The sequence below is a fragment of the Citrus sinensis genome, chromosome 7, assembly GCF_022201045.2.
Source record: "Citrus sinensis cultivar Valencia sweet orange chromosome 7, DVS_A1.0, whole genome shotgun sequence".
Classification (NCBI taxonomy): Eukaryota; Viridiplantae; Streptophyta; class Magnoliopsida; order Sapindales; family Rutaceae; genus Citrus; species Citrus sinensis.
Window position 1 is genome coordinate 27,958,272 of NC_068562.1, and position 24,070 is coordinate 27,982,341.

The 24,070-nt window shown below is 32.4% G+C and overlaps 2 protein-coding genes across 9 annotated transcripts; one reads left to right on the forward strand and one right to left on the reverse strand.

Annotated features, from left to right (window-relative positions):
- The first annotated feature begins 5,339 nt into the window (after positions 1–5,339).
- On the forward strand, positions 5,340–8,572 carry LOC102618447 (alanine--glyoxylate aminotransferase 2 homolog 1, mitochondrial). 3 transcript variants are annotated; one of them, XM_052444425.1, is made up of 9 exons: positions 5,340–5,848; positions 6,269–6,499; positions 6,619–6,789; positions 6,935–7,078; positions 7,195–7,374; positions 7,534–7,759; positions 7,907–8,020; positions 8,157–8,243; positions 8,372–8,572. In XM_052444425.1, the coding sequence occupies exons 1-9, from the start codon at positions 5,612–5,614 to the stop codon at positions 8,413–8,415; spliced, it is 1,434 nt and encodes a 477-aa protein (XP_052300385.1). In that variant the 5' UTR covers positions 5,340–5,611; the 3' UTR covers positions 8,416–8,572. The 3 variants fall into 3 exon arrangements, with proteins under 3 accessions (XP_052300385.1, XP_052300386.1, XP_052300387.1); XM_052444426.1 differs by lacking the exon at positions 5,340–5,848 and adding an exon at positions 5,913–6,185; XM_052444427.1 differs by lacking the exon at positions 5,340–5,848 and adding an exon at positions 5,915–6,169.
- A 247-nt stretch (positions 8,573–8,819) lies between these two features.
- LOC102617411 (transcription factor TGA1) lies at positions 8,820–15,206 on the reverse strand. 6 transcript variants are annotated; one of them, XM_006464242.4, is made up of 10 exons: positions 14,777–15,206; positions 14,166–14,257; positions 12,637–12,805; positions 12,476–12,550; positions 11,612–11,671; positions 11,449–11,526; positions 11,252–11,315; positions 10,206–10,468; positions 9,510–9,737; positions 8,820–9,389 (listed from the first exon to the last, which is right to left on the reverse strand). In XM_006464242.4, exons 3-10 carry the CDS (start codon positions 12,793–12,795, stop codon positions 9,237–9,239), a joined length of 1,080 nt encoding a protein of 359 aa, XP_006464305.1. In that variant the 5' UTR covers positions 12,796–12,805; positions 14,166–14,257; positions 14,777–15,206; the 3' UTR covers positions 8,820–9,236. The 6 variants fall into 6 exon arrangements, with proteins under 6 accessions (XP_006464305.1, XP_006464306.1, XP_052300388.1 ...); XM_006464243.4 differs by lacking the exon at positions 14,166–14,257 and adding an exon at positions 13,258–13,297 and having other exon boundaries at positions 14,777–15,205; XM_052444428.1 differs by having other exon boundaries at positions 12,637–13,297; positions 14,777–15,205.
- Between the last annotated feature and the right edge of the window lie 8,864 nt (positions 15,207–24,070).

The following is a 24,070-nucleotide window of genomic DNA, read 5'->3' on the forward strand; positions in this document are numbered from 1 at the left end:
GTGTTGTATATTTTAAGATATAGTTGAAGGATAACATTTGTCCATAAGATTTTTAAAAACACAACTTTTGCACAGTAAAATTAAAACGAATGGCGAAAGTTATAAAAACCTCCGGTAGGCTTCATTCAAAATCGAAAATTAAGAGAAAAGACTAAAGTTTAATTACTCACTTGTAGTTTTAGAAACAATTTCGTGAGGTAAGAAGCACCAAAAATAGAAAGTTTCGAACATTGTCTAGGAAACACATCACCGAACAAATAGTTTTTTGTTTTGTGTGATTTGATATTCTTAAAACACTCCAATTGTGATGCCTTTAATTAGTCTACACTTATAAATCTTATAAGAGTTAATAGGATTTAGAATCACCAAAATTCGTTTTGCAATGAGAGAAATAATGAAGAACATGAATACTAGTTCATGATCATTCATTTAACCAAACAAAATTATCGCTCGCTTTTGAATAATGGCACCAAACGTTATCGTGAGTTAGACCCACTCACTAAGTTTTTCTTTATTGGATGTGATCTGATCATTCTAATACTTTATTTAATTAAATTAGTTTTGAATAAATAAATAGCATAGTTACATAATTTTGTCTTTAACAAATTAAGCTCATATTTTATAAAATCAAGTGGCTAATTGTGGGCTTATTTTTTGTGACATGTTTTTATGTTTTTTTGTAATCCATATTAGGTTCAATAAAAGCCCAAAATTCTATACCCAAAATTGGTCTAGAAGTCCATAATCATTCATGAACCGAAACATGACCAATATGGTTATTTTACATGCTTGATTTTAATCCTAGTGTTTGATTAAGGATTTATGAAATTTATTTTGTTCTTTAAATTGTTTATGGAACATCAAATTTTCTATGTTAAATCATATTTAAGATATATATTTATTCTTTAATGAATATCGATTTTCCTAAAATTAGAAAATTTAGCTTCTCATATTCTAGTAACTTATTTTTCATTTCTATTAGTTGTGTGGCATTTTAAGTTCTTTATTATAAAGTAGTATAACCATTTTAATGATAACTCTTTATTTATTAAAAGATGCTAATCTCTTTAGTCATCGATTATAACTTTTCTGATGACCTTAAGATGCATTGCTAATACCCTTTAGCACTAATGATCTTAAAGTTTCTATCTTTAGCACTAATGATCTTAAGGTTTTTACAAGTTATGAGTAATACTTAATAGTAGTTCAGAACCATCTAATTAATAAGAATTTTTGGATTTGTTGAACATATTTCATTGTTTCTCTATGTTATGGTCTCTTCATTATCTATGTCCAGAGAAAAGCATGGCTTATGGTTTAGTGTGTTACGCACTTATGCTTTATCTCAAAATCAATCTAAATGAACTTGGCATAAAAAATGTAATTTGAACGCCTTCAAATATATTTCACCTTGGCCAAGAATTTCTCATGCCAATCCATATTAACTTACAAGGGACAATTTTTTTGTTTATTACAAAATGATGAATTTCATATTAGCCATATACTTGTCTTCTTTCACAGCCAACCATGACAGCTATTGTTGGATCTCATCCTTGATTAGAAATCAATCATTATGCTTTCACATAAAATAGATGTCTATTACAAGACACTGTGATGCCTTTAGTCTAAAGACCATTACTAAAATAGTGTCTGTTACAATATATAGAAAACCATTAACACTCAAAACCATATGGCTTATTATTATTTGGTCAAGTTTAGTAAACTTGTTCTTGCAACAAGTACCTATATGTTTGACTTGACATTTCATGTTAATGATATGAAATTCACCATCCATTTTAGTATCACATATCAGAAAGGAGTCATAAATCTATCGCTAGGAAGAGGAACTATTTTAAAAATATAGTACAAAGGCACAAAAGATACACGTTTCATATTCTCGACAATCTCGAGAATGTATTCTTTAACTATTTTACTTCTTGAACTAAATTAATTATTATAATTAATGAATATTGATAACTTTGCCATTTTATAAATATAAAAATACTAATTAAATACAAGAATTCCCTAAAAGCAAGCGCCATTTGATTGGCCTTCAGGGCATATCACTAATAGTAGTTGTTATAGAGTAAAAACTATAGCTGTGGAATAGAAATTAATAATCTTAATACATAGCTAGGAGAAAAAAATTACTGAGCTACCAAAGCTGAACTACAATGTGTAACCAAACAACTTAGTAGCTCAATTGTCGCAAACCAGTCCCAAACACACCTACTTATATTTATTTTTTTCTTTTATCTTTACTAGGACTAGGCAAAATCGAGTTCGAATTAACCCAATCAGATTTCAAGTTGGTTAGGTTAGGGAAAACTCTTCTGAATTTAACCTAAATTTCAAGTTTGATCGGATTCGATTATACTCAAATTGGATCAGATCGGATCTAAAATTCGTGTTGAGTTTGGGACAATCGGTTTAAGGGCAATTCTGAGCTATTTTTGTTAATTTTGAGGCTTTTTTATAATTATTTAGTTATTACAAGATTACTTTTATGTAATTACCTCATTTTAGTCTGTATCCACTAATTTTCATAAATAAAAAATTGAAATATGAATTGAAAAATTTCGGGAGCTCGGAGGACTTGGTGATGATGGCTATCGGTCTCGACCTCGATGGAACAACTGTAGATGGCTTTGCGCATATTAAGCGGAAGCCGATAGATCAAGCAGCAGCGAGTCTCGTTGATGGCTTTGCAGGTTTCGTTGGTGATTGCGGAAAGAGCAGATCCAGTCGAAGTGAAGTGGAGCAACCATTGATGCAACAATCAGCAGATCTGGTCGTTGGCGCAACAAATCTGGTCAAAGTGTTATGATGTCACTGGCCTGCCGTTGTGCTGACCTGTTGTTGTTGCTTGTTAGTTGTTTGTGTGAGCTATGAGAAAGAAGAGAAGGAAACAGGTGAATTGTGAAGTGTGTACATGTTTCACGGAGACATATGTTTCAGTCATGTATAAGGCTCTGATTGACCAAGAACCATCTTAGCAACATCGTGAACCACTGAGTTACAGGAGCTTGGGTACATGCATGTTTCACGGTAAACAAACTTAAAACATGAATCTTTCATTTTTATTATGTTGATTACCTTGATTTTTGAGAAGTTTAGTATTTTTTAAATTTTATGGAGAGGGAAAGTATCTGCTTCAGTTTTCTAGAGAGAAAATGGAACACGTCACAATAAAGAAGATTGTACACCATTCTAAAGAGAGAGAGAGAGAGAGAGAGAGAGAGAGAAACCACAGAAATGGACACTCATCTTAGGTTACGTAACGCATGAAAGCAAAGGAAGAGGCCACTTTTGAATTTTGATGCATAGATTTGTCTCTTTTCCTGCTCCACTCCACCTTAGCGTACGCATTTGGTTTCCTTATGAAATTATATTTTTGCCCTCAACAGTAATACAGATGTGTTCAGAATCCTGAATCGCGAATCCTACTCAATGAGTAACAAGGAGATTAAATTTTTATTAGGCAAAAAATATATATATATAGACGTGATACGTTTGGTCGGGCTTATCTATTTGTGAACTTAAAAATAATAAAATAAAAATAACAATAAAGGGAATCACGTTTATATATCATGCTTAGTCTTACTAAGAGTCGACTCGTAATCATAATCCAATCAAATTAAAATATAATTAGTGGGATTTTTTATATAAGCACGATCATTGAGAGGTTGGCGTGATAGGGCAATGATGAATATTCTCCTAATATTTAAAGATACACATACAATGAATGACAGCTTATTATGATTGCATTTAATTCATTTACCTACATTTAGGGATGGCAATGGGGAGGGGACCAATCTCCCCGTATCCATCTATGATATTTTGCGTATGTCGCCGTCCCCGTCAGAATTACTTGAGAGAATCCTTATCTCCTCCCCGAATAATAACAGGGGATCCCAAAGGGTCCCCGATCTCCGAATAACTAATACATTTTTTTTCGATTTTGATTTAATCATATTAAAATAAAAAATTCAAATAAAAGTAAAGTTCGAAATATATCTTACATTAATATCCATTACAAAAGTCACATATATTAAATTAGTAAGTAATGCAGCATGCAAGAGATACAAACTTTTTTTACAAACTATCATGAACAAATTAATAGTCTAATACCAAATTGTTACAAATAAAATCGAATTTATTTGTAACAATTTAAATGTGGACTATTAATTTGTGGTGTAGACACTTTATAAATGTGGACTATTCTCTTTACAATACAATAGTTAAATCGGAGTAAATCAAGAGCAAATATTATATTATATTATATTAGATATTAAAATTGTGATTCGCTGTGGGCAATTATAACATCTAAAAATAAATAAAAAATAGATTTAAGTCAATAAAAAATAGATTTAAGTTTAAAATATTTAAAGAATATTAAAATTAAAAAATTTTAGGCTAATAGAATCTACTCGGTTTTTTTAATGTCCTAAATAAAAATTTAGGACTTTAATTAGTTAATTAGGCCCAAAAGTTTAATAATATAAATATTTTGATTTTTTTATTTTTACCAATATTTATAATTTTATTATTTATTTAATAGTAATTTTAAAAAATTAAAATAAAATTAAAAATTAAAATGGAGAAATGGGTAGGGGATGGGGATTCCACCTCATTCCCGTCCCCTCCCCGAATAAAAAAATTGGGTAAAAAAATTTCCTTGTCCCTTCCCCGAATAAGAAATTGGGTATGAAATTATCCCCATACCCTCCGTGAATAGAGAAAATTTCTGAGGGTACCCGTCCCCATGGAGATTTTTGCCATCCCTACCTACATTTCCAGTTTTATACTCAACATGTATTAAAAAAATTAATAATAATAATAATTCTGTTAAAACACATACGTTATATGAATTTAAGTTTTCTTAACGCTGGGTATGACAATAGAGTTAAGCTTTGGTTTCAAACTCAACATTATAACTTATTTTCGCAATTCCAAATTAAAAAAGAAGGTTGAAAATTTGAATTAGATAAACTTACATAGAAGTGTTTTTAAGAAAAATACATTTAAAAAAAATTAGCTATCAAAGTAGCAATAACACAAAAAATTAAAATTTTATTTTTATACGAAATTAGTTCTATACTTATTAAAATTTTTACATGTTGGTTTAAAGAATTTGTGTGTGGGAGAGTGAGAGAAGACATTGAACGTCTAAATATAAGATGTACTTAAATGGATAATGACTTGATTTTTATTTACTAATTCTTATTATATATTACTATATATACACGTGTGATAAAAAATTATGAACGATTTGAGTATAGATCAGTTTAGCAACTATATTTTTGTAGCTAATGGTTGTGAAGATTAATAAAAATAATGTGTGCGACAAAAAACAACATCAAAGAATCTATTCTGTTCTGTAACAAGCGCCAAATCACCAAATTATATTTATTAAAATCTTACACTGTTCCGTTCCACACTCACTTAACTTTGAAGTTAACTGTTCTGTTCAGTTAGCGTTCCATTTCCACTCAACTTCCATTGTCGATTTTTCAATCCATACTTTGGCAAACAAATAAAAATTCGAAATATTTTCATCAAAAAAAAAAAATCTGTTTTCTTTCTTTATCTCTGCATCATCATCCATCCAATGGCGTTTTTGCAGAGACAAATCTTGAAAAGAACTGTGAAGGAATCCAAAGCCAAGTTGAATATTTGCACTTCTTTCTCAACTGCTGCTTCTGCTTCTGCTGTTGCTACTACTCCTCCGCAGCTGCCGCCTTTTGATCATGATCCTAAACCTTACACGGGTCCCTCGGCTGATCAAGTGTTTCAAAAGCGAAAGCAATTTCTGGGTCCCTCTATTTTTCATTATTATCAAAAACCTGTTAGTTTTTTCCCTTTTTTTTTTCCTAATGGGATTCTTTTTCTTTCTTTAGTAATAAAATGAATGAAAGTTTTCTTTTTGAGCTTAAAAGTTTGAGCTTTTTAGACTTCTATAGCACTAATATGAAAAACTTGTGAATTCTTTTTCATAAATATATTTTTTAATCTTTAGGTGGATTTATTAGGTTTATAAGTTGTGTTATTTGTAATTTCTTAGAGATTATTAAGCTTAAATGCTGTTTTAATGAAGGTTTGATAGAATATATACTTCTCCAATATATGATTTTGCTGGTAACGATCAGTGCAGGGAATTAATCTTGATGTGGGTCAATTTCAATGTACTTAATTTCTTAAAACGTTGAATTTCTGGTTAGATATTCAACAAACGCAATTCACTAATTTGTTAATTTTCATTATACAGCTTAATATTGTTGAAGGTAAGATGCAGTATCTGTTTGATGAGAATGGTAGGCGGTATTTGGATGCATTTGCTGGAATAGTTACTGTGTCCTGTGGTCATTGTCATCCTGATGTTCTGAATGCTATTTTTGAGCAAAGCAAGCTTCTCCAGCATGCGACAACCATATACTTGCACCATGCCATAGCTGATTTTGCAGAGGCTTTAGCATCGAAAATGCCTGGAAACCTAAAGGTTCTCTCTCTTGAGTTTAGTGTTTTATGTAATTCGTCCCGGACATGTTTGTGTTTACAAATTTAAATCCCCAAGAAACTGGGTATCATAAGCTTCCTCTAATTCAATTGGAAATGCAGGTTGTATATTTTGTCAATTCTGGGACCGAAGCAAATGAGTTAGCAATGCTAATGGCCAGACTTTCCACAGGTAATCTTGGCATGATTGCCCTGCGAAATGCTTATCATGGTGGAAGTTCTGGTACAATTGGACTGACAGCTCTAAATACATGGAAATATCCCATTCCACAGGTTTGTCTACCAATTGTGTTTTCGGAGTACAAACAGTTAGCATGGCATTTGGATTGGCATACATTCTCTTAGGGTATGTGAGAAAGGTACCAGGCAAGGCATGCTAATTTGTTGAAACTTACCCAATCACTCTGGCCATTTGCAGGGTGAAATTCATCATGTTGTAAATCCTGATCCATATCATGGAAGCTTTGGTTCAGATGCTGCCCGCTATGCCCAAGATTTGCAAGATCACATTGATTTTGGAACTTCAGGAAAAGTTGCTGGTTTTATTGCTGAAACCATTCAGGTGCCATCTATAATTTTTCCCAAACATTTGTAAATTTGGCATTTAGGGCAACCCTGAATTGGTTGCTAGAAATTTGTAGCTTTAATTTTTTGTTACTAAATTTTGAATGGCTTCAGGGAGTTGGAGGAGCTGTTGAATTAGCCCCTGGATACTTAAAACTGGTCTATGACATTGTGCGCAAGGCTGGAGGTGTCTGCATTGCTGATGAAGTACAAACTGGATTTGGTCGCACAGGAAGTCATTACTGGGGTTTTGAGACACAAGGGGTTATTCCTGACATAGTTACCATGGCAAAGGTTTATATACAGATTGTTTAAGATAAGATAAACCGTTTGTTTCAACTTAAAACTCTCATTTATTACAATGTCCTTATTCTTAGACGTTTCTTTTAGTTGGTTATGTTTGAGTATCATCATGCTATCATTCTTTTACATTTCACTAAAAACATTTATCAGGGAATTGGCAATGGTTTGCCATTAGGAGCTGTAGTGACCACACCAGAAATAGCAAATGTAATGGCTCAAAAGATTCAGTTTAACACTTTTGGTGGAAACCCGGTGTGTTCTGCTGGTGGACTTGCTGTGCTCAGGGTCATTGATAAAGAAAGGCGGCAAGCACACTGTGCTGATGTTGGTTCTCACTTGCTTGGACGCTTGAGAACTTTACAAGAGAGACATGATAGTAATTGCTCTTGAACTAGTCCATTTCTTTCTTTTCTTATCTATTGACCTTGGTTCGACTATTTATTAAGTTGATATGAATGTAGTTTCTTCGGAGTGGTGATTTCATTATGCTTTCTTCTCACACTTTCTTAAAATCTTGATTCAGTCATTGGAGATGTGAGAGGGAGAGGCCTAATGGTGGGGATGGAATTGGTAACTGACAGGCAGGAGAAGACACCCGCCAAGGCAGAAACTGCAGTCTTATTCGAGAAGCTTAGAGGTATCAACAACTCTCATAACCTCATGCGACTAAAAAGTTGCTCATTTTTCATTACTTTTTTAACATCTTGTGCCATGAATTACACTCCCCTTCAAATTTCCTCCGATGCTAACTGCTGACTGGTCTCTGATTGAAGAACTTGGTGTTCTCATTGGCAAAGGAGGACTACATGGAAATGTTTTCAGAATTAAGCCACCAATGTGTTTTACAAAAGATGATGCAGGTACTTGTTACAGCTCCCTCCTGATGAACAAACTTTTCAATAATGATTAATTTTCTTTTTCTTTTTTTTTTAAACTCAAAACTTTAGAAAATAATCATACCTTTTTTTTTTTTTAATGAAATACGCAGATTTTCTAGTTGATGCTTTGGACTATTCCATGTCAAAGTTGTGAAGATAAATCTGTTACAAGCTGGGGAAAATCATGTAACATTTCAAATCCTCTGAATATCGGACTCTACAGAGAGCTTAGTTTCAATAATATCAAGCAGAATGTCCAGACATTTCAGCTCATTGTTAACATAGTGAATTGGATGTGTGTTGTTTCTTCCTCTTGCTGCCCAAGTCCCATTTTCAATTTCTGCTTCTTTGAAACTGAAGTGCTGTGTGACTTTTTAATCTACCTGTCCCTAACTACCAAGTTAAAATAGATGAACGTCTGATAAATATTAAGTAGGTGTTTACTGCAAATTTTAATTATTTTGCAATTAAGCTAGGATCACACAGCAATCACAAATGGAGCCTAAATATAGTAGTGACTAGTGAACTTCAGAAAAGAAACAACTAATGCTCACGGACTGACTAAGCAAAACTTCATTAAATTTCACTGGTTTTTCCAGCATAAGTATCTCTTGCTCATTCCTGAACAAGGACAGTTTATTAATCAAACATTTAGAGCAGGAAGGGGAAACTACAAAAATTTACACAACAAAGTTCCATCTGTAGATGGGATATATTACCCAAAGAAAACTGTTCCAAGATGACCGAATGTACAACACGCGTTGAAAATTGATTTAATTACAAATTTCCTCTATCATTAAAGGGCTATTTGTATTTACAATTCCTCGGGATGCATGCGGCTGCTTGAAAAATGTCAGCAGCTAGATTTCTGGAAACTTTGTTTATGACAACATTACCCAGATGTACCACTGATTCCGGAAACAATGTTCAACCGGTAAATATTGATCTCCCAGAGAGTGCGAGCTAGCTGTAAGGCTAGGTGGGCTCCCGAGGACGATTAGCCCAAAGTGAGCTCAGAGCTCTGAGTCGAAGAAAGTACTCACCCAAAGCAAGCAACCCTCGAGCTGCCTGACGAGTTGTTAGGATACGAGACATTTGCTGCAGAGTTTCCTGGCGAAGATGGTCAGCCTGCAGTGCAAAAACTTGTCGAGTTGTTAAACATGTCAAGAAGAAATTGGAATTTGGAAGTGCAAAGAGAAAATGGAAGAAAACCACTTGAGTGGGCAATGAGAGAATGCAGATTCTTACCTGGCTTACAAAACTGACAAGAGCCTCCAATTTATCCATTGCAGTACCTGTACGTGGATTGTAACCAACTTCCGCCAGCTGACCAGCTGCTACAGTCTCAGCAAGCGTTTGCTGCAGTTTATCCATGCCTTGCGAAAGTGCATCTTCTGCTTGCTGACATGATTGTCTTAGGTTACAAACATCAATAAGTTGCTGCTCTGTCAAGGGTTCAAGCTGAGGAACAAGAACCTGTTAAAAACACAAATGTGTTAGTGACATTCAGTGAAATTTAGTCCTTTTCAAATAAGCGTAAAAGTAAAACACGTGCTTATATAAATGTGTAGAAGTTTTTAACATATTAAGAACTAGGACCATATTATAAGAAAAAGGCTACGACCATATACTTTACTGAAATTACAAAGACTTGGGAAACCCTAACATGATCGTCACAGTTTGAAAATAATAAGAGAAAAAAATAGATAACTGGGTAGGTGCAGGTCGGTGATGTGCTTATAAATTAAAGAATTGTCTATATGAAAATATAATACCTAATAAATGGTGCTTTTTTTTCCAACATCTAGGCATGAAAATCATGCCAAGTCTTAAAATTCAGCCTAGCACATTTAGATCCCACAGCTTCTACCACAAAATCAACATGCCCTATGCACCAAATAAGACAACTTTTTCAATTACAAAAGAAAAAGAAATAAGAATTACCTTGAGGAGTTCTGAAGGTCTGAATCCTCCTATCCAGAAGAAAAAACGTTCAGCGGGTGTTTTCCACATGCCAGACATTACATAGAAGACATCTGCTTTTGCAGCTGTTGTTTTCATGCGGAAAAGTTCAAAATAGTGGCTCATGCCAGCATCTACAAGAATGCGGAGCTCTACGTCACCAATATGTGCTTGCAAAGCATTCCTCAGTTCACAAATTTGTCTGCTTTGTTCTTCCAACCAGTGTCCATACTCCATCTCAAATGCTGTAAACCATGCAGAATTCTCAATGACGACTAATTATTGAATGCAAAAACACGAGAGAACAAAAGAACAATGCGCTGTAAGCAACAGGTGCTTCAGGAAATGAAAACAAAGGGATATACAATGAATGGCGATGGTAAGCTAGGAGCATAAATATATTTCATGTACATTTTGACCACATTTATTAGAATAAGTTTTACTTTAATTGCCCATGCAAAGTTTAATTATTTTTCTTTAGACAATTCTAAAACAAAATTACATTGCTATACATAAAATTTAGCTATGGCTACAAATCACTACAATTTAGTATACCGTGTTCACAACTAGTTCCTAAAAATTCCAGTTAAACAAAACATATCTATTTATTAGTGGAACAGATTGAGGATATTAGAGGTCCTCAAGCAATACTCAATCAAGTTCCAAAATTCTAGAAGAGCAAAGAGAATTTCCAGGGACCCAAAAGGCAGATAGTATGTATTAGCCCTCAAATGCTTCCAGATACTATTTTACAGCAGGACTATTTGACAGTAAACTTGGCTGTGCGGCATTCTTCTTACTCCATAAGAATAGCAACTACAGCTTACGATTAGAATGCCACAGCCTTACATTTTATATCGGGCATTTAAGAATGTCAAATACCATAATAACCACAAAGTATCAGAGACAAGCAATTTTTAAGGCATAGCAATGTTTGTGCACGAGGACATGAAAACCAACATACAGAATTTTGACAAGGAAAGATATCAAAACCGACCATCATAAATGCTGCAGTTTTACAAACAAACCTGAGTTTACAGTTCCAGAGAACCCCATATGCACACCTTCTACTCCACTACCTACATACAGACCCTGCAGTGCAGCATTTACCACTTGAAATATACAAACATTTTTAACTTTTAAATTAAGAGGAGAAAAGGGCCCTCTTCAATCATCATGGCAATAGATTCAAAAAAAAAAAAAAAAAGGCACATCTTCTCCACACCTGCTGTCTAGCTCGGTCAAGCTCCTGCTCCAGCTGAACTAGCTTTAATCTACTTGTTTCTAGCTGCTGAACATAGGCCTGCAAACAAAAGATTAATCAAACAGAAAGTTTGAAACCTCTAGTTGCACATACTATATCTGTTTGGATTCAGACCCCTTTATACCTTTTTCCGCAAACGGCTTTTACGAGCAGCCTCACGGTTTTGTGCAAGACGTCTCTGTATCTGCAAACATCAGCAACAAAGATGCAAACCAGAATCATCTCATGTTGAAGAGAAACATTCACGAAATGGATAAAATTGGTAAACCATTATCATGTATGCATTGACTAGAGGAAGGTCTATGAACTAAAAGGCAGTTCATTACAAATCGTGCTATTATACAACAACCAAAAGGTGTCCAAACTAAATCTCAACAGTTAAAATGAAGGAGAGCCATAAGAAACTCCTCCCTCATACTAGCTGAAACTTCAGTCAACTGTCTTGAGCAGAGGTAGATGAGGGAAGACAACATGAAAATGAAAGACTTAATAGTATAGAAATAAGAGAACTTTAGAAGGAAATAGGAGAAATTTAGACAGGATAGGAGGGAAGAAATGGAAAAAATTCCAAACTTTGATTCATTTATTATAAGATTTACAATAAGGAGAAAAAGGAAACTTCCATTTTTATACACACATACATCTTCAGGATGTTCTACATCACTTAGATGTCATGATTGTGTCAGTCTCTGGGTGTTTATACTCAAATGAATGAGAAAGTGAATGAGGCACAAACATACAGAATCAGCATATGATTGGAGAATTCATTGAAAGGAGAACGTACAAAACTTTAACTGAAAATTTCTGTTACTGTTAGTTTCTGAGGTACAATGGCCATTCCTTATATTTCCCCAAATTCAGACTGTGTACATCAGTTGTGTGTAAATCTAGAGGAAGTGGATTATTTTCTAAGTAGAAAGATAAATAGCAGGAACTCGAAGCTATATAAATTAGAACAAGAGAAGAAATCCTTGATCATCAAACTTACCTTGTCAAAAGGTTTACTTGCTTCTTGTTCGTACTTGCAGAAAGGTCCTTGCGATCCATGAGAAGTATCCTCTGACTAGAAAGTTGAATGAAAAATATGAATCAGTTTGGAAACATCGCCTCAACTTCCAGATCAAAAAGAATAAGGGTCATAATTTGCACCTGATTGTCTAGTCTTGTATCCACCTCCACAATTATAGGTGCTGATGTATTTGGATTGCCATTACTCTTAAAATTTTCTACCCATGTGCTCATCTGGTGGATGGGCTCATAAATGCCCAACCTTCTTGGGGTGACATACTGGGTGGACGGAGAGTTCATGCTCTTCAAACTAATAACAGGATCAGGTCAAATAAGCTTTTGGCATATGTAACAAAATATAGGCATAAACATAAAGATAAAACGGTGGAATGAAAATACCACAAGAGGTAATGGGAACCTACAAGGTTCAAATTGAACAGCAGTCTCCAATTATAACTAAAATAAGAAACATTAAACAGCTAATGGAAGACTTCAATTAAACAGCACTCTCCACTTCAAAGGTGAAACAAGAAAAAGGCTCTGACAGAAGGTCACTGATATAACGGGCTATAAAATTATGGGATTCCATGCTCATGATTAGAACCAGTTAGCCGCTAACGTCAAAAAGCAAAAGACAAGAAATCCAAGAATGGCATAAAATTTTTTTTTTCTCCCATATAATTTAACAAATTTAAGTCACTAAAACATCACGAAGTAACAAAGCGTCAATATCTTGGACACCCCATCATATACTTGCAGCACCTTTTCCTTCTCGTCTGTTTGCTATGTCATCTGTCAATTGCTGCAACAAACGTCACGAAGATTTTCAGATTATTTGATATTGCCAAGAAACTAAATGAATTGATACCACCAGACTTGTAAATGCAGATTTTTCTTAAGTCTGCATAACAATCTTAGCGCTTCTTCAGCATTATAATAACCTGATGTCTAAAATGGAACAGTATATCCAAACTGTCAAACAAATAGAGAATGAATAGCACTTTTTGTAACTACTACAAACCAACTAAGTTGCTAAAAAAGCCAGTCAACAAGCTAGAAGCAACTTGGACCAAATGTGCTTTTGCAGAACACACAGCATGTAGCCAAGTGTATCCAAAGTTTGGACAATAATCATTACATTTTTTTCATTTAATTTTTTTTAAAGGTCCAGATCAGCTCTAAACAGCCAAGTCATTCCATAATTGAAGTTTACTGTTTGCTTGTCCCCATTTATTTGTTAATGGTGGACCTGTACGCACCACAAATTCTGATTGCTATCTAGACTTAAAAGAATATGACAGTATGTAGAAAATCATTCATAAAATATATCAGAATCATTAGAAAAATATAAACAAATAATAATAATTCAAAATTTGGAGGCAGATCATAAAGTTCCCCACAAAGAAAATTGAGGGGGGTAAAAATTTCCCTTGTCAACTCAACTGCTCTATAAAATGAACAAAATACAAATAATCCCAAGAATTTTTGTTATACTCGTGTTCCAACCCTCAACTCTCTTTTCTAGGTTCAATGTGCTACCCCTTCCTTTTTGTAGTTTTCTGCTTGCTATTCCTTCGAACGTGCAAGCAGAGATAGCGGTGAGGTGACAGCAAACTAGGAGAGAACAGGTTCAAACAAGAACTAGTGAGAATCAGAGAGCGGCTACACACCTAAAATTGCCAATTCAGCAGTTGGACTTAAATCAACATTTCATAGACCGCAAAACAACCCTTCAAATTGTTTGCCTCCACAATTCTTGAAGCTTTGAAACAAGGCATACATAAAAAAGGATTAAAAAAAAAAATTCACTTCTCTTGCAATTAAGAAATTCAATTTCAATAAGCCAAATAGTAGATGAATCCAATAGGAACATTCATGACAAACAAGTTACCGTTTCATTCATATATAATAAAGAAACAAGTAGAAACTGGAATTGAATGTCCAGCTTAACTATTTCCAAAAGCGTAATCAAAGCAAGAAAATGTAACAAGTGCAAGAACTTTAAGCTAACCGAAATGAAATAATTTCTACTCTCAAACTACCTTTCAACATATTCATCACTAAATACACATAATAAAGCAAAACCTCTTTTACCTTAACAAAACTCAAAAAAAGAAAAAAAAGAAAAAGAAACCTTTGTTGTTAGTCATAAAAGCAGAGCAAAAACAAAGCAATATTTTAAACTTTCTTTCATGTCCTTCCCTTTTCTTGGCAACCAAACAGGAAAAAGAAAGCAATCACACCCACAAAACAAAAGCAGAAACAGAAACAGAAATCAAACCTTTCAATTCAAAAGTTGCTGACAATACATGCATATGACTATATGAGAGAGTCAAAGAGTAACTTTAATTAATTTCCCGCTAAAAATCTTCCCTCCCTCTCCTCAACCTCAACCACAAACAGCTCCCAAAACGACAACTCCCAACAAATGAAAGGCAAACCGAACCAGCAAGAGCAACCGTTTATCTTGTTCTTCAACTCCTCCCACTATCAAAACCCCAACAAGTTTAAGTCCCATCATTTCTTAGAAGAATCATACTAACAACACGACAGCTTAAAAGAGTCCCTCAAACAGTACTTCCCCATTTGTTATTATTTTTAAGAAAACAAAAATTATATTACAAAACTAATAATTGGGTATAAATTAGAATATGTTTTTGTGTTTATCATAAGCTACATGGAGTCAAAGATTACGTAATATTATAATAATCTTTATTATTATTATTATTATTTATTACAAGACATATTTACTCTTGTCACCTTTCCACTATCTACTGAATGTGCGTACCAGATAGATTATGATTATATCCTCCTTATACTTCGCCGGTTCCTCTTCCTCCCCTTTACGCGCCCTTTCCTGGAGTGTGTGCTTACAACGCCTATTTGTATCTGTTTATAAATTTATATAAATTGATATAAGAGCAAATAAATTTTGTGTTCGGTTCTTCGGAGCTTGAATGTATAATTGTAAACTAATTTTCTTTGACTGATCTCAAATTCTAAGAAAAAAATAGGTTAAAAAAGTGATATAAATTCTTCCCATTGTTATTTTAGAAAATTTGAAAAAAAAAAAGATAAATCTTATGTCGAATGTGAAACTGAATATTTTACTAAATTTAGTAATTATTATAAGCGATGTAGCTTTATAAAATTGTTGCTCAACTAAAAGGCGACCTCAATAAAATTGTATACAAAAAATACAATAAATTTTATACAATAACTTGTGTGATTTGATGTATAAATTGATATTAATTTTTAGTATATATGATGAATACATAATACTGGTGCATTAATTATACTAATTGATGCTGAAAAGGTTAATACTCGCACCTTGTAAGAATTTAATTAAAATGGTCCGGCACATGGGATTACCAAAATCTATTAGGTGTTTTTTTTTCCCAAAATTTTCTCTTTCTCGTATTTTTTGGGCGAGTGAAGTTCAAATGCCGGTGACGAGCGTGGGAGAGAATGATTGTTTTGCCGGGGGAGTGTGCGTCAGCAAATGAAAGGGTCGTTAAATAGCGAGGTGATACGCGCCTTTTTGTTTGCGGATTCATAATAAGATTGAGTTTCTTTCTTTAATTTAAAGAAAATATTAAGGAGCAATCAAATAAAGAGAAATTATTAGTTTTATTTGCTGACAAATTTGGTAACTTCATTGTAATCCCTTCAAATTCTGTAATTAATTCCAGTTTTAATTAATCTGTTATTCTAACTACAATTGAAGTTCTTATATGGTACCATTTTTTTTCTTAGACATTTTCTCTTTTATTTATCAAATTTTTATATGAATTTTGGTCAACGTGTGACTAAATTGATGATGCCACCTCAAAGTCTGTGCTAATGCAAATTGCAAAAGTGGTATGAATTATTTTCCCATTTGAAGCTTCTTGAAGATGTCATTTTCTTATTCTACTTTTAATTTGGACAAGTCGATTGCATATTCGTCTACGGAACACAATGTCAAATTGATTTGATCTCCAAGAACTATGCGAAATCACATGGATTCCTGACTTTCTCTCTGTTGTGGTTTATATTAATTCATGCTTAACAGTGCTAGTCATGTCATCATCTCCATGCTTAACAATGCCTACTGCATCATCATACAAGATTTAGTGCGTATATAAAAGTACTCTTTAAAATACTATTAAGAGAAACTCGAGGAGTAATTAAAAATTATTACCATATCAATTTAATTTGTAATGCTGGCTAAGTAAAAAACAACTTTTTCTTTAATAATGTTATTACATTTTTTTTTATAAATACGTCATTTAATGAAACTGCTTATAAGTGGGGTATGTCGTAACTGAATGAACGTGTCTAAATTAAGAAATATCAAGTATGCATGAAGTGCAATTCAAAATAATGATCATTAACTTATCGATTATCCCACTTAAATTTTTCTTGAAATTAAAGTATAGTTCTTCATGCAAGTACATTTATTAAAATGATTTCCCCATGCATCTCTAAAAGTACGTAATAATTCTGAAAGTACTAAGTACCTCTCACTAGCATGAAGGGGTTATGTTTATTAATGTTGGATTTCATGGGACAGCTCGACAGTGCTCCATACCCTTCCAAGTCATTTAAAAGCTAAAACAGAAGCTGTGCCAATCCATTAGTGATTACGGAGGCTCCTAAACCCTAATCGCCAAAAAAGAAATTAATTATTTGTATCATCTCCTTTTAACAAAATATTATTGGGAGTTTGGTTATCTCTTACCTAACACCAACCCTAAAATTGGCTCCTCATATCCAACTGGAGACAAGAGTGACCTCAACTTAATTATTGAAGTAGCTGCAGATTTTAAACATTTATTATTAGTAGAGATAAAATTTAAAATATAAATTCCTTGTTGTTATCTTCAGTAACAGATATATTAGCATGACCTAGCTGTGCTCAAGCTAAAAAACAACTTACTGATAAGTAGTTTATTCAATTCATTCTAACAAATTAAAGCGTCGGCATTTTCTTTTCTTAGCAAAGAATATACATATTTTATTTTACAGCATGCAATAATGTATTATTTTGATTTCTATTTGCAGAATGAGGACAACCACGTATGAGAATTTGATGAAAATATAACATGTACGTACAGAATTGGTTGTATAAAATAAGCTAGCTAGCTTTATAGAAATCCCCGTACCAATTATTTAATAATCTTATCAATATTGGAGCAACTTGATGTTATGCGTAGTATTTAATTTATATTAAACACTTTACACTTCTCTCGATTATTTTATAGCAGAGAGACTGCATTTAAATTCTCTTTTGATTTATCCATATCTCTGAGGAATATCTAGGCCTCCAATTCTAAATTAACTACTGCAATCGCTTTTCATTGTGTAATTATTTTTACAAGGTGATATCCTAATAAGGACATTTAACCTTTAGTTAACCCACAACTAGATTTAAGGATATAATTTTTCTTTTTCTTTTCTCTCTTTTTTATTATTAATTAGAGATAAAATTAATTACATTTTTGTGAAAGAAGCTCGACAAAATAAAAAGACTAAAGTTCTCTCTTAAATTTTTAAAGATTTTGTATCACTTGTTCATTAAATTTTCCTAAATTTTTAAATATTGTGCACTATCTATTCATTAATTTTAATATATGATTGAGATTTAAGTTGACTTTATCGTGCAGAACATCTAATCCTAAATTAAAGCTCATAAAATTTCCTCATATCAAATATACAAATTGGACATGAAAGATACTTTTATGACCTTTGTGTCTTTTTATAGCCATAGGGATCGCATACTGTTAATTACAAAAAGTTTACCTTCCTTTTGAATTTTAGAATCTTAAACCGACAAATGGCCAACATATTTGCCTTGTCACTGGCGTCACTCTCGGTTCGGCTGCTCAATTTTTCTAATATTACATTAATATAAATGCTGCGGATTCCTAAATATTTCGAAAATGGATTCCGAATAATGTGTTCGTTGATTTGCACCCGCCATAATTAATTAATATAACCCATTAACATTCGTGCATAAATTACTTTTTTTAATGAGTGGAATTTAAATTTCAAAATTTCTTTTCTTTTTTTAATCATGAAGAGCTCTCTATCACTTAAATCAACCAATAGCCACATAAGGTTTCACAATTAATGTTCTCATGATTTTAATATGAAATCAATGGATTATCTAATAGGAAATAAATAGTTAGAGATATATACAGGACAAGATTAAATGATTAGTTAATTAGGTCATAGTGGCAATGATGTGTACTAAAAAAGATAGAATATATAATGGTGGGGGGTGGTGCCAAACACTGCTTTGCCTTGAAATGGTTGGCTGATTCCATTAGTGATTTTCCTTTTCGTTTATATTCTTTCTCTTTGTGCAAGTGTGCGCATTTGATTCACATAAAGAGATATATAAAAATTCACAAAGGAAACGTCACGCAAACACTTGCCTTTTATTTATTTATTGTCCTATTTGTAGTGTTATTCTTGAGTGCAATCCAAAGACGGTTGCCACTCAGAATGGCTAATTGTTGTCATCACAAAATTTTGCTGATTCAATCAAAAGAAACAAAAATAAAAATCATCAATCAATCATGTATGGCGATTTTTTTTTCCTTAATTTGCTTGGTTCATATATATACAAGTGGATATCCTTGTATTTGCCACAAAAAGAATTAAAGCATTGTCACCTTAATTAAAAAAAAAAAAAAGAAGGTGATCCAACAAAATTGAATGAAGACAAAATATAACTAGACATTTCTAGTGATTCGGATGTTAATATTTTGCAAAAATTAGACTTCTTAATAATTCAATTCAAAGTAATTCAACGCTAGCTTCTTGGACTTAGGTGAGTGATTTTTAAAATTTAAGTAATTTTATGTAGTTAATCACCCAAAAAAAAATTCAGTTCCTAAGGAATATAAGAGATAAATAATTAATAGGAGCTGTGCCTACCCTTCTACATTAAAAAGAAAAAAAGAAGATAATTCAATATTGAGTGGAACTACTTCGAATCTGTATTGTATGCCCAAATCTACGTTTTATATTATGGGTATCAACTGCTTTTACTGGAAAATCTCCTATTATACAAGCTGAAGGTTAAAATATCAAAAAGGTAAAGTGTCGAAAACTCAATTTTATTGGTTGAAATTACATCACTATATTTGAATCTCTTTTATATTGGGCAATATTTGAAAAAAAAAATCAAAAAAAATCGGAATAAATATTGTGCACCGATTTATTTAATTATCAATTATCAATATAAAAGACTTTCACTATTAGAAGAGATTTAAAAAAAAATAAAATCCTCACATGCGTTTGCTTATAGTACGTGCGAATTATTAATAAAAATATTAACTGTATTTATGTATGTGGGTACAAGTCATTTTTGCATTCAGAATGCAGAGATTTGGAGACAAGTCGAAGCCAAAAAAAAGCAATGTTGATAAAATGATAATCGCTTCTGGACCATATACAATATATCTACAAGTAAATCATTTTATTTATTTATTTAGTTCAATGATTGGGCAATTTTTTCAATCATCATGCGCGTCATGGAGCACCTCTTTGATTACTCACTTTTAGAAATTTGTAACAAAATTACAATCCGGTGAGTAAGGGAAGTTATTGGCTTTCAAGAAATTGAAAATAAACCAAAATACCCGTGTATATATAACTTAAGTTTAGGTGAATTCTGAATTTGGGATCAAAATGCAATTTTTTTCGACACACAAAAATATATGACAAACGTTGATACAAATAGGTTTCTTCAATTTTTTGTTTCCACAAAATTAAAAGCGTAGATAAATGGATAGAAACTCTAATATATTAGAGGAAACTAATATTCAAGGAATATCAACGAATACTATTAAAATACCTTCGTTTCGTTTTTAGTTAGTTTTTAATATCGATTTCTTAGTTTAAGATCCCTCTTTCTAATTAGAATCAAACAATTAATAGATCTTTTTGGAACAAAATGGGAATGGGTTAGAATTATGAACTTATAACATATAATTTGATAATTGAGTTGATTCCATGATTATAAGTTCATTCCATACAAGACTAGTTCATAATAAGATTATATACATTCTCATTATGAGAAGGGGTCATTCGAGCGTATACTATGTTGACATTTGGATCCTTAAATCATTACATTGTATTTAAGATTAAGCATAATCAGACCTCTTTTTTTTTTATTATTATTTGTTTGGCACTTTATTCATCTATTTGGACTTCTATTTGATCGAGCTTAATGTGAGTGTCTGCTTTACAAAGAATATATATTATGATTACCACATTTCTCACAAAAATAACCCTAATCAAATATAGTTTCATTTAAAGTTCCATAAATATCATATCATCTGTGTCCATCAAATTAAATAAAATCAAATACGTGTATCTTGGATAATACCTTTTGCACTAGCTCGATTTTCTGAAATGACGCAGAAGTCTCTACTGTTGGTTAACAAATATCCTAAATGTTAAAATGTTAATGCATTTGTATGCTTTCTCGGAAGAAGTGCCTACCAATAACAAATGGTGAGGTTGATCTGAGGAGAAGATATTGAGATAGAAAGAGGGTGCTGAAATGATCCCCACTCAACTTTTTGTTGCCACCTGATTTTCTCTTTTAGTGGAGAAACACCGCTTAAATCAATTTTATTTTTCTTCTTTATATAGATGCAGCCACTTCATGTTCTTGACAGTTTTCTTTTCTTCTCCCTGTGTGATGACGGCACATATATATAAGACGTACATATATAAGCCCAAGTTCCAACATACCCAATTAGCCCAATATTCTATTATGTCTAATAAGTAATAGATAGATTCACAAAGAAATTCAAAAGCCATGCAGCTACAATTTCTCTTAGCCCTAAATTCTCCCCGCCGCGCATTTAGTAAACCTAAATATAAAAGGCTTCCGATATTGCATCATATTGTCACGGGTCGCTTAAATTTGTCAACAGCGAGAGCTAAATTAGCGCATATGGGTTTGCTTAATAAAGATTCGCCCAAAGGCAAGATGCGCTTAGCAGCAGGGTGTGCTCAGCAGTGGGTTGCCTCGTATAATTAGTGAACTGTGATGCACTTAGCAAGTGGACAATTCAAATTCACTAGCCAAAGCGAGTAGCCCCGACCTGATTCTAGAAATCTCTACAACACACTAGCACTTGTAAATGCCTAGATAATTATACACTTATATATTCTAAAAACTAGGGAATATTTAAGCAAGTGCAAGTTGCACAAAAGACTCTAGACCTAGGCAAGCCACTCTATATATAGGGCATGACACCTACCATTTTGCTCAACACCACACTACACACCTAGCAACTCAAGCATCTTTGTAAAGCTTTCTTGTATTCTCCCTTTCTATTAATAAAAATCGCTTTGGCCATATTGCTCTCTTCTCTCTAGCTTTCTCACAAACATCCTTTCTTAGCTAGCTTGAAAAGTTCATTAGGCTTACTTAGCAACTTTTATGATGGAAGTTGTCTAAGTACTGGATGGGTTGTTGCACAACATACTCATTCCTTGACAATATGTTGTCATATCTCCCTTTTAATAAACATGTTTGCTTAAAACCGAACCAAATCAAAACCAGTTGATTTACAGTTTTGTGAAAAAAAAAAGAATGAATCAAACACTAGAGCTGTACTGAACCGAATCAAATTAATTCAATTTAGTTTGGTTTAGTTATATAGTCTAGTTTGTTTTGGTTTTGTTTAATTTGGTTTGAGTAATTTTACTCTATATATTCACTAATAAACAACATAATACTAATGGACTATTACTACAGCAACAATATTGAGTCCGTAAATTTACAAATAAACAACAAAATAAAATTAAATCCACCAACATAATAAAGTTAAGCACGAAACAAACGTTGATACCTTAGAAATTCACAACAAATTATAGATTCACAATAATAAATAAAATATGAAAGGAACACACAAAATCACACATAAAAGAAACTTTAAAATTTATACTATCACATTAGTTATCACTCGTATTAGTTAACATAAAACCTATTTTTAATTTTTAATTTAATTTTTCTCTCTGAACCATTTGATTTTTTAATTTGATACGGTTTAAAATTGAACCAAACAAACATCAATTGATTTAGATATTTATAAACCATTTGGTTTATATTATCTAAACCGAACTACACCGAACTGCCATAATACAGTTCGGTTCAGTTTGGTTCGAACAAAATCAAATCGAATCGAACACCCACCCTTAGTTGAGACTGATGCACTACCGAAAACATGAAAACAACTCTAAGCAGGAGTAAGTATATGCCAAAGTTGTTTCCATGTTTTAGAGAGTATATTGGTTTGAACTCATCAGGTTCCACCTCCCAATCCCATTTATGATAGTCCATCAAAATCTTTTTTTCTTTATAAGTAGGGTTTAAGACCTCTTGCCTCCAATATCTTTCTTGAAATAATATTTGGGCTTTCCCGTTTTGTTCCTGTCTAGCTCTCTTTGAAGAGCCCTCTTTAATAAAAAAAAAAGAAATAGTATTTGGGCTTTCCCGTAGACTTTAGATATAGATGAAGAATTTTCACTTTAAAAAAAACATGAAAATGAAGATCTTATCAAATAAAGTATATATGTTCCTTTAAAAAAAAAAAGTATATATGTTCAATATTGTTAGGACTACAAGCTTTCTTTCAAGTTATGCGGTATTCAACTTAAAAATATTGTTGATGATGGAGTTTAATTAATAAGATAGTTTGTTTGTGAATCATTCGTTTCAATTTGTTTATGCATTTCTTATTACAACATGTTTATCTCGGAGATAAGATCTAGAATGAAGACTTTCAACTCGGTGCCCTTTCCAGGAGTGTGTCATCACTCAAAAAATTTCAAATTAACGTGAATGACTAATAATTAAATACAAATAAAATTTTATATAAATTATGATTCTTGTTTTTTAATTTTTTGGATGCGGACTCGATGTTGAGATTTTTGATATTATGATGACCATAATTATTGGATAGAACATAATATATAATTAAATGTTAATAATACACTTCTATAAATATAGATGCGCAATAAGATTATAAAAAAAAAAATCAAAACAATGCAGCTTAATATTGGATACGAATCTATTTCTTATCCTATATTATTTTGTGCTTCCAAAGAAAAATTGATTTATTTAAATCGCTTTAACATAGAGGTAAAACTTGTTGTAACCCAACATATAAAAATGAGTCAGATGTAAGAAAAAAGAAGAAAAAATATTTTGTCAAGGGTGAAGTGAATTCATTAGAGCATACTTCAAAATGAAGTATGGATGTGCTCAACACTTAACAAATGAGGGTTAGCTGATTTGTATTAAGTTGGAAAATATAAATAGAGAATAAAAGAGAAAAAAATCTTCGGCCATTGATATATGATGTGTCGCTTATAATTTCTTCATATGTATGCTATGTCGTAAATGTTTATAAAATTTGTATGAAATGATGTTTATTATTTAGGACATTGATGATATTATGTATAAATTTTATTTTGGAGTAAGATTTGAATGATATGTCGCCTATAATCTAATTATTTTATCATAATGTAATCAGCATAAAAGAAAAACCACTGAATACAA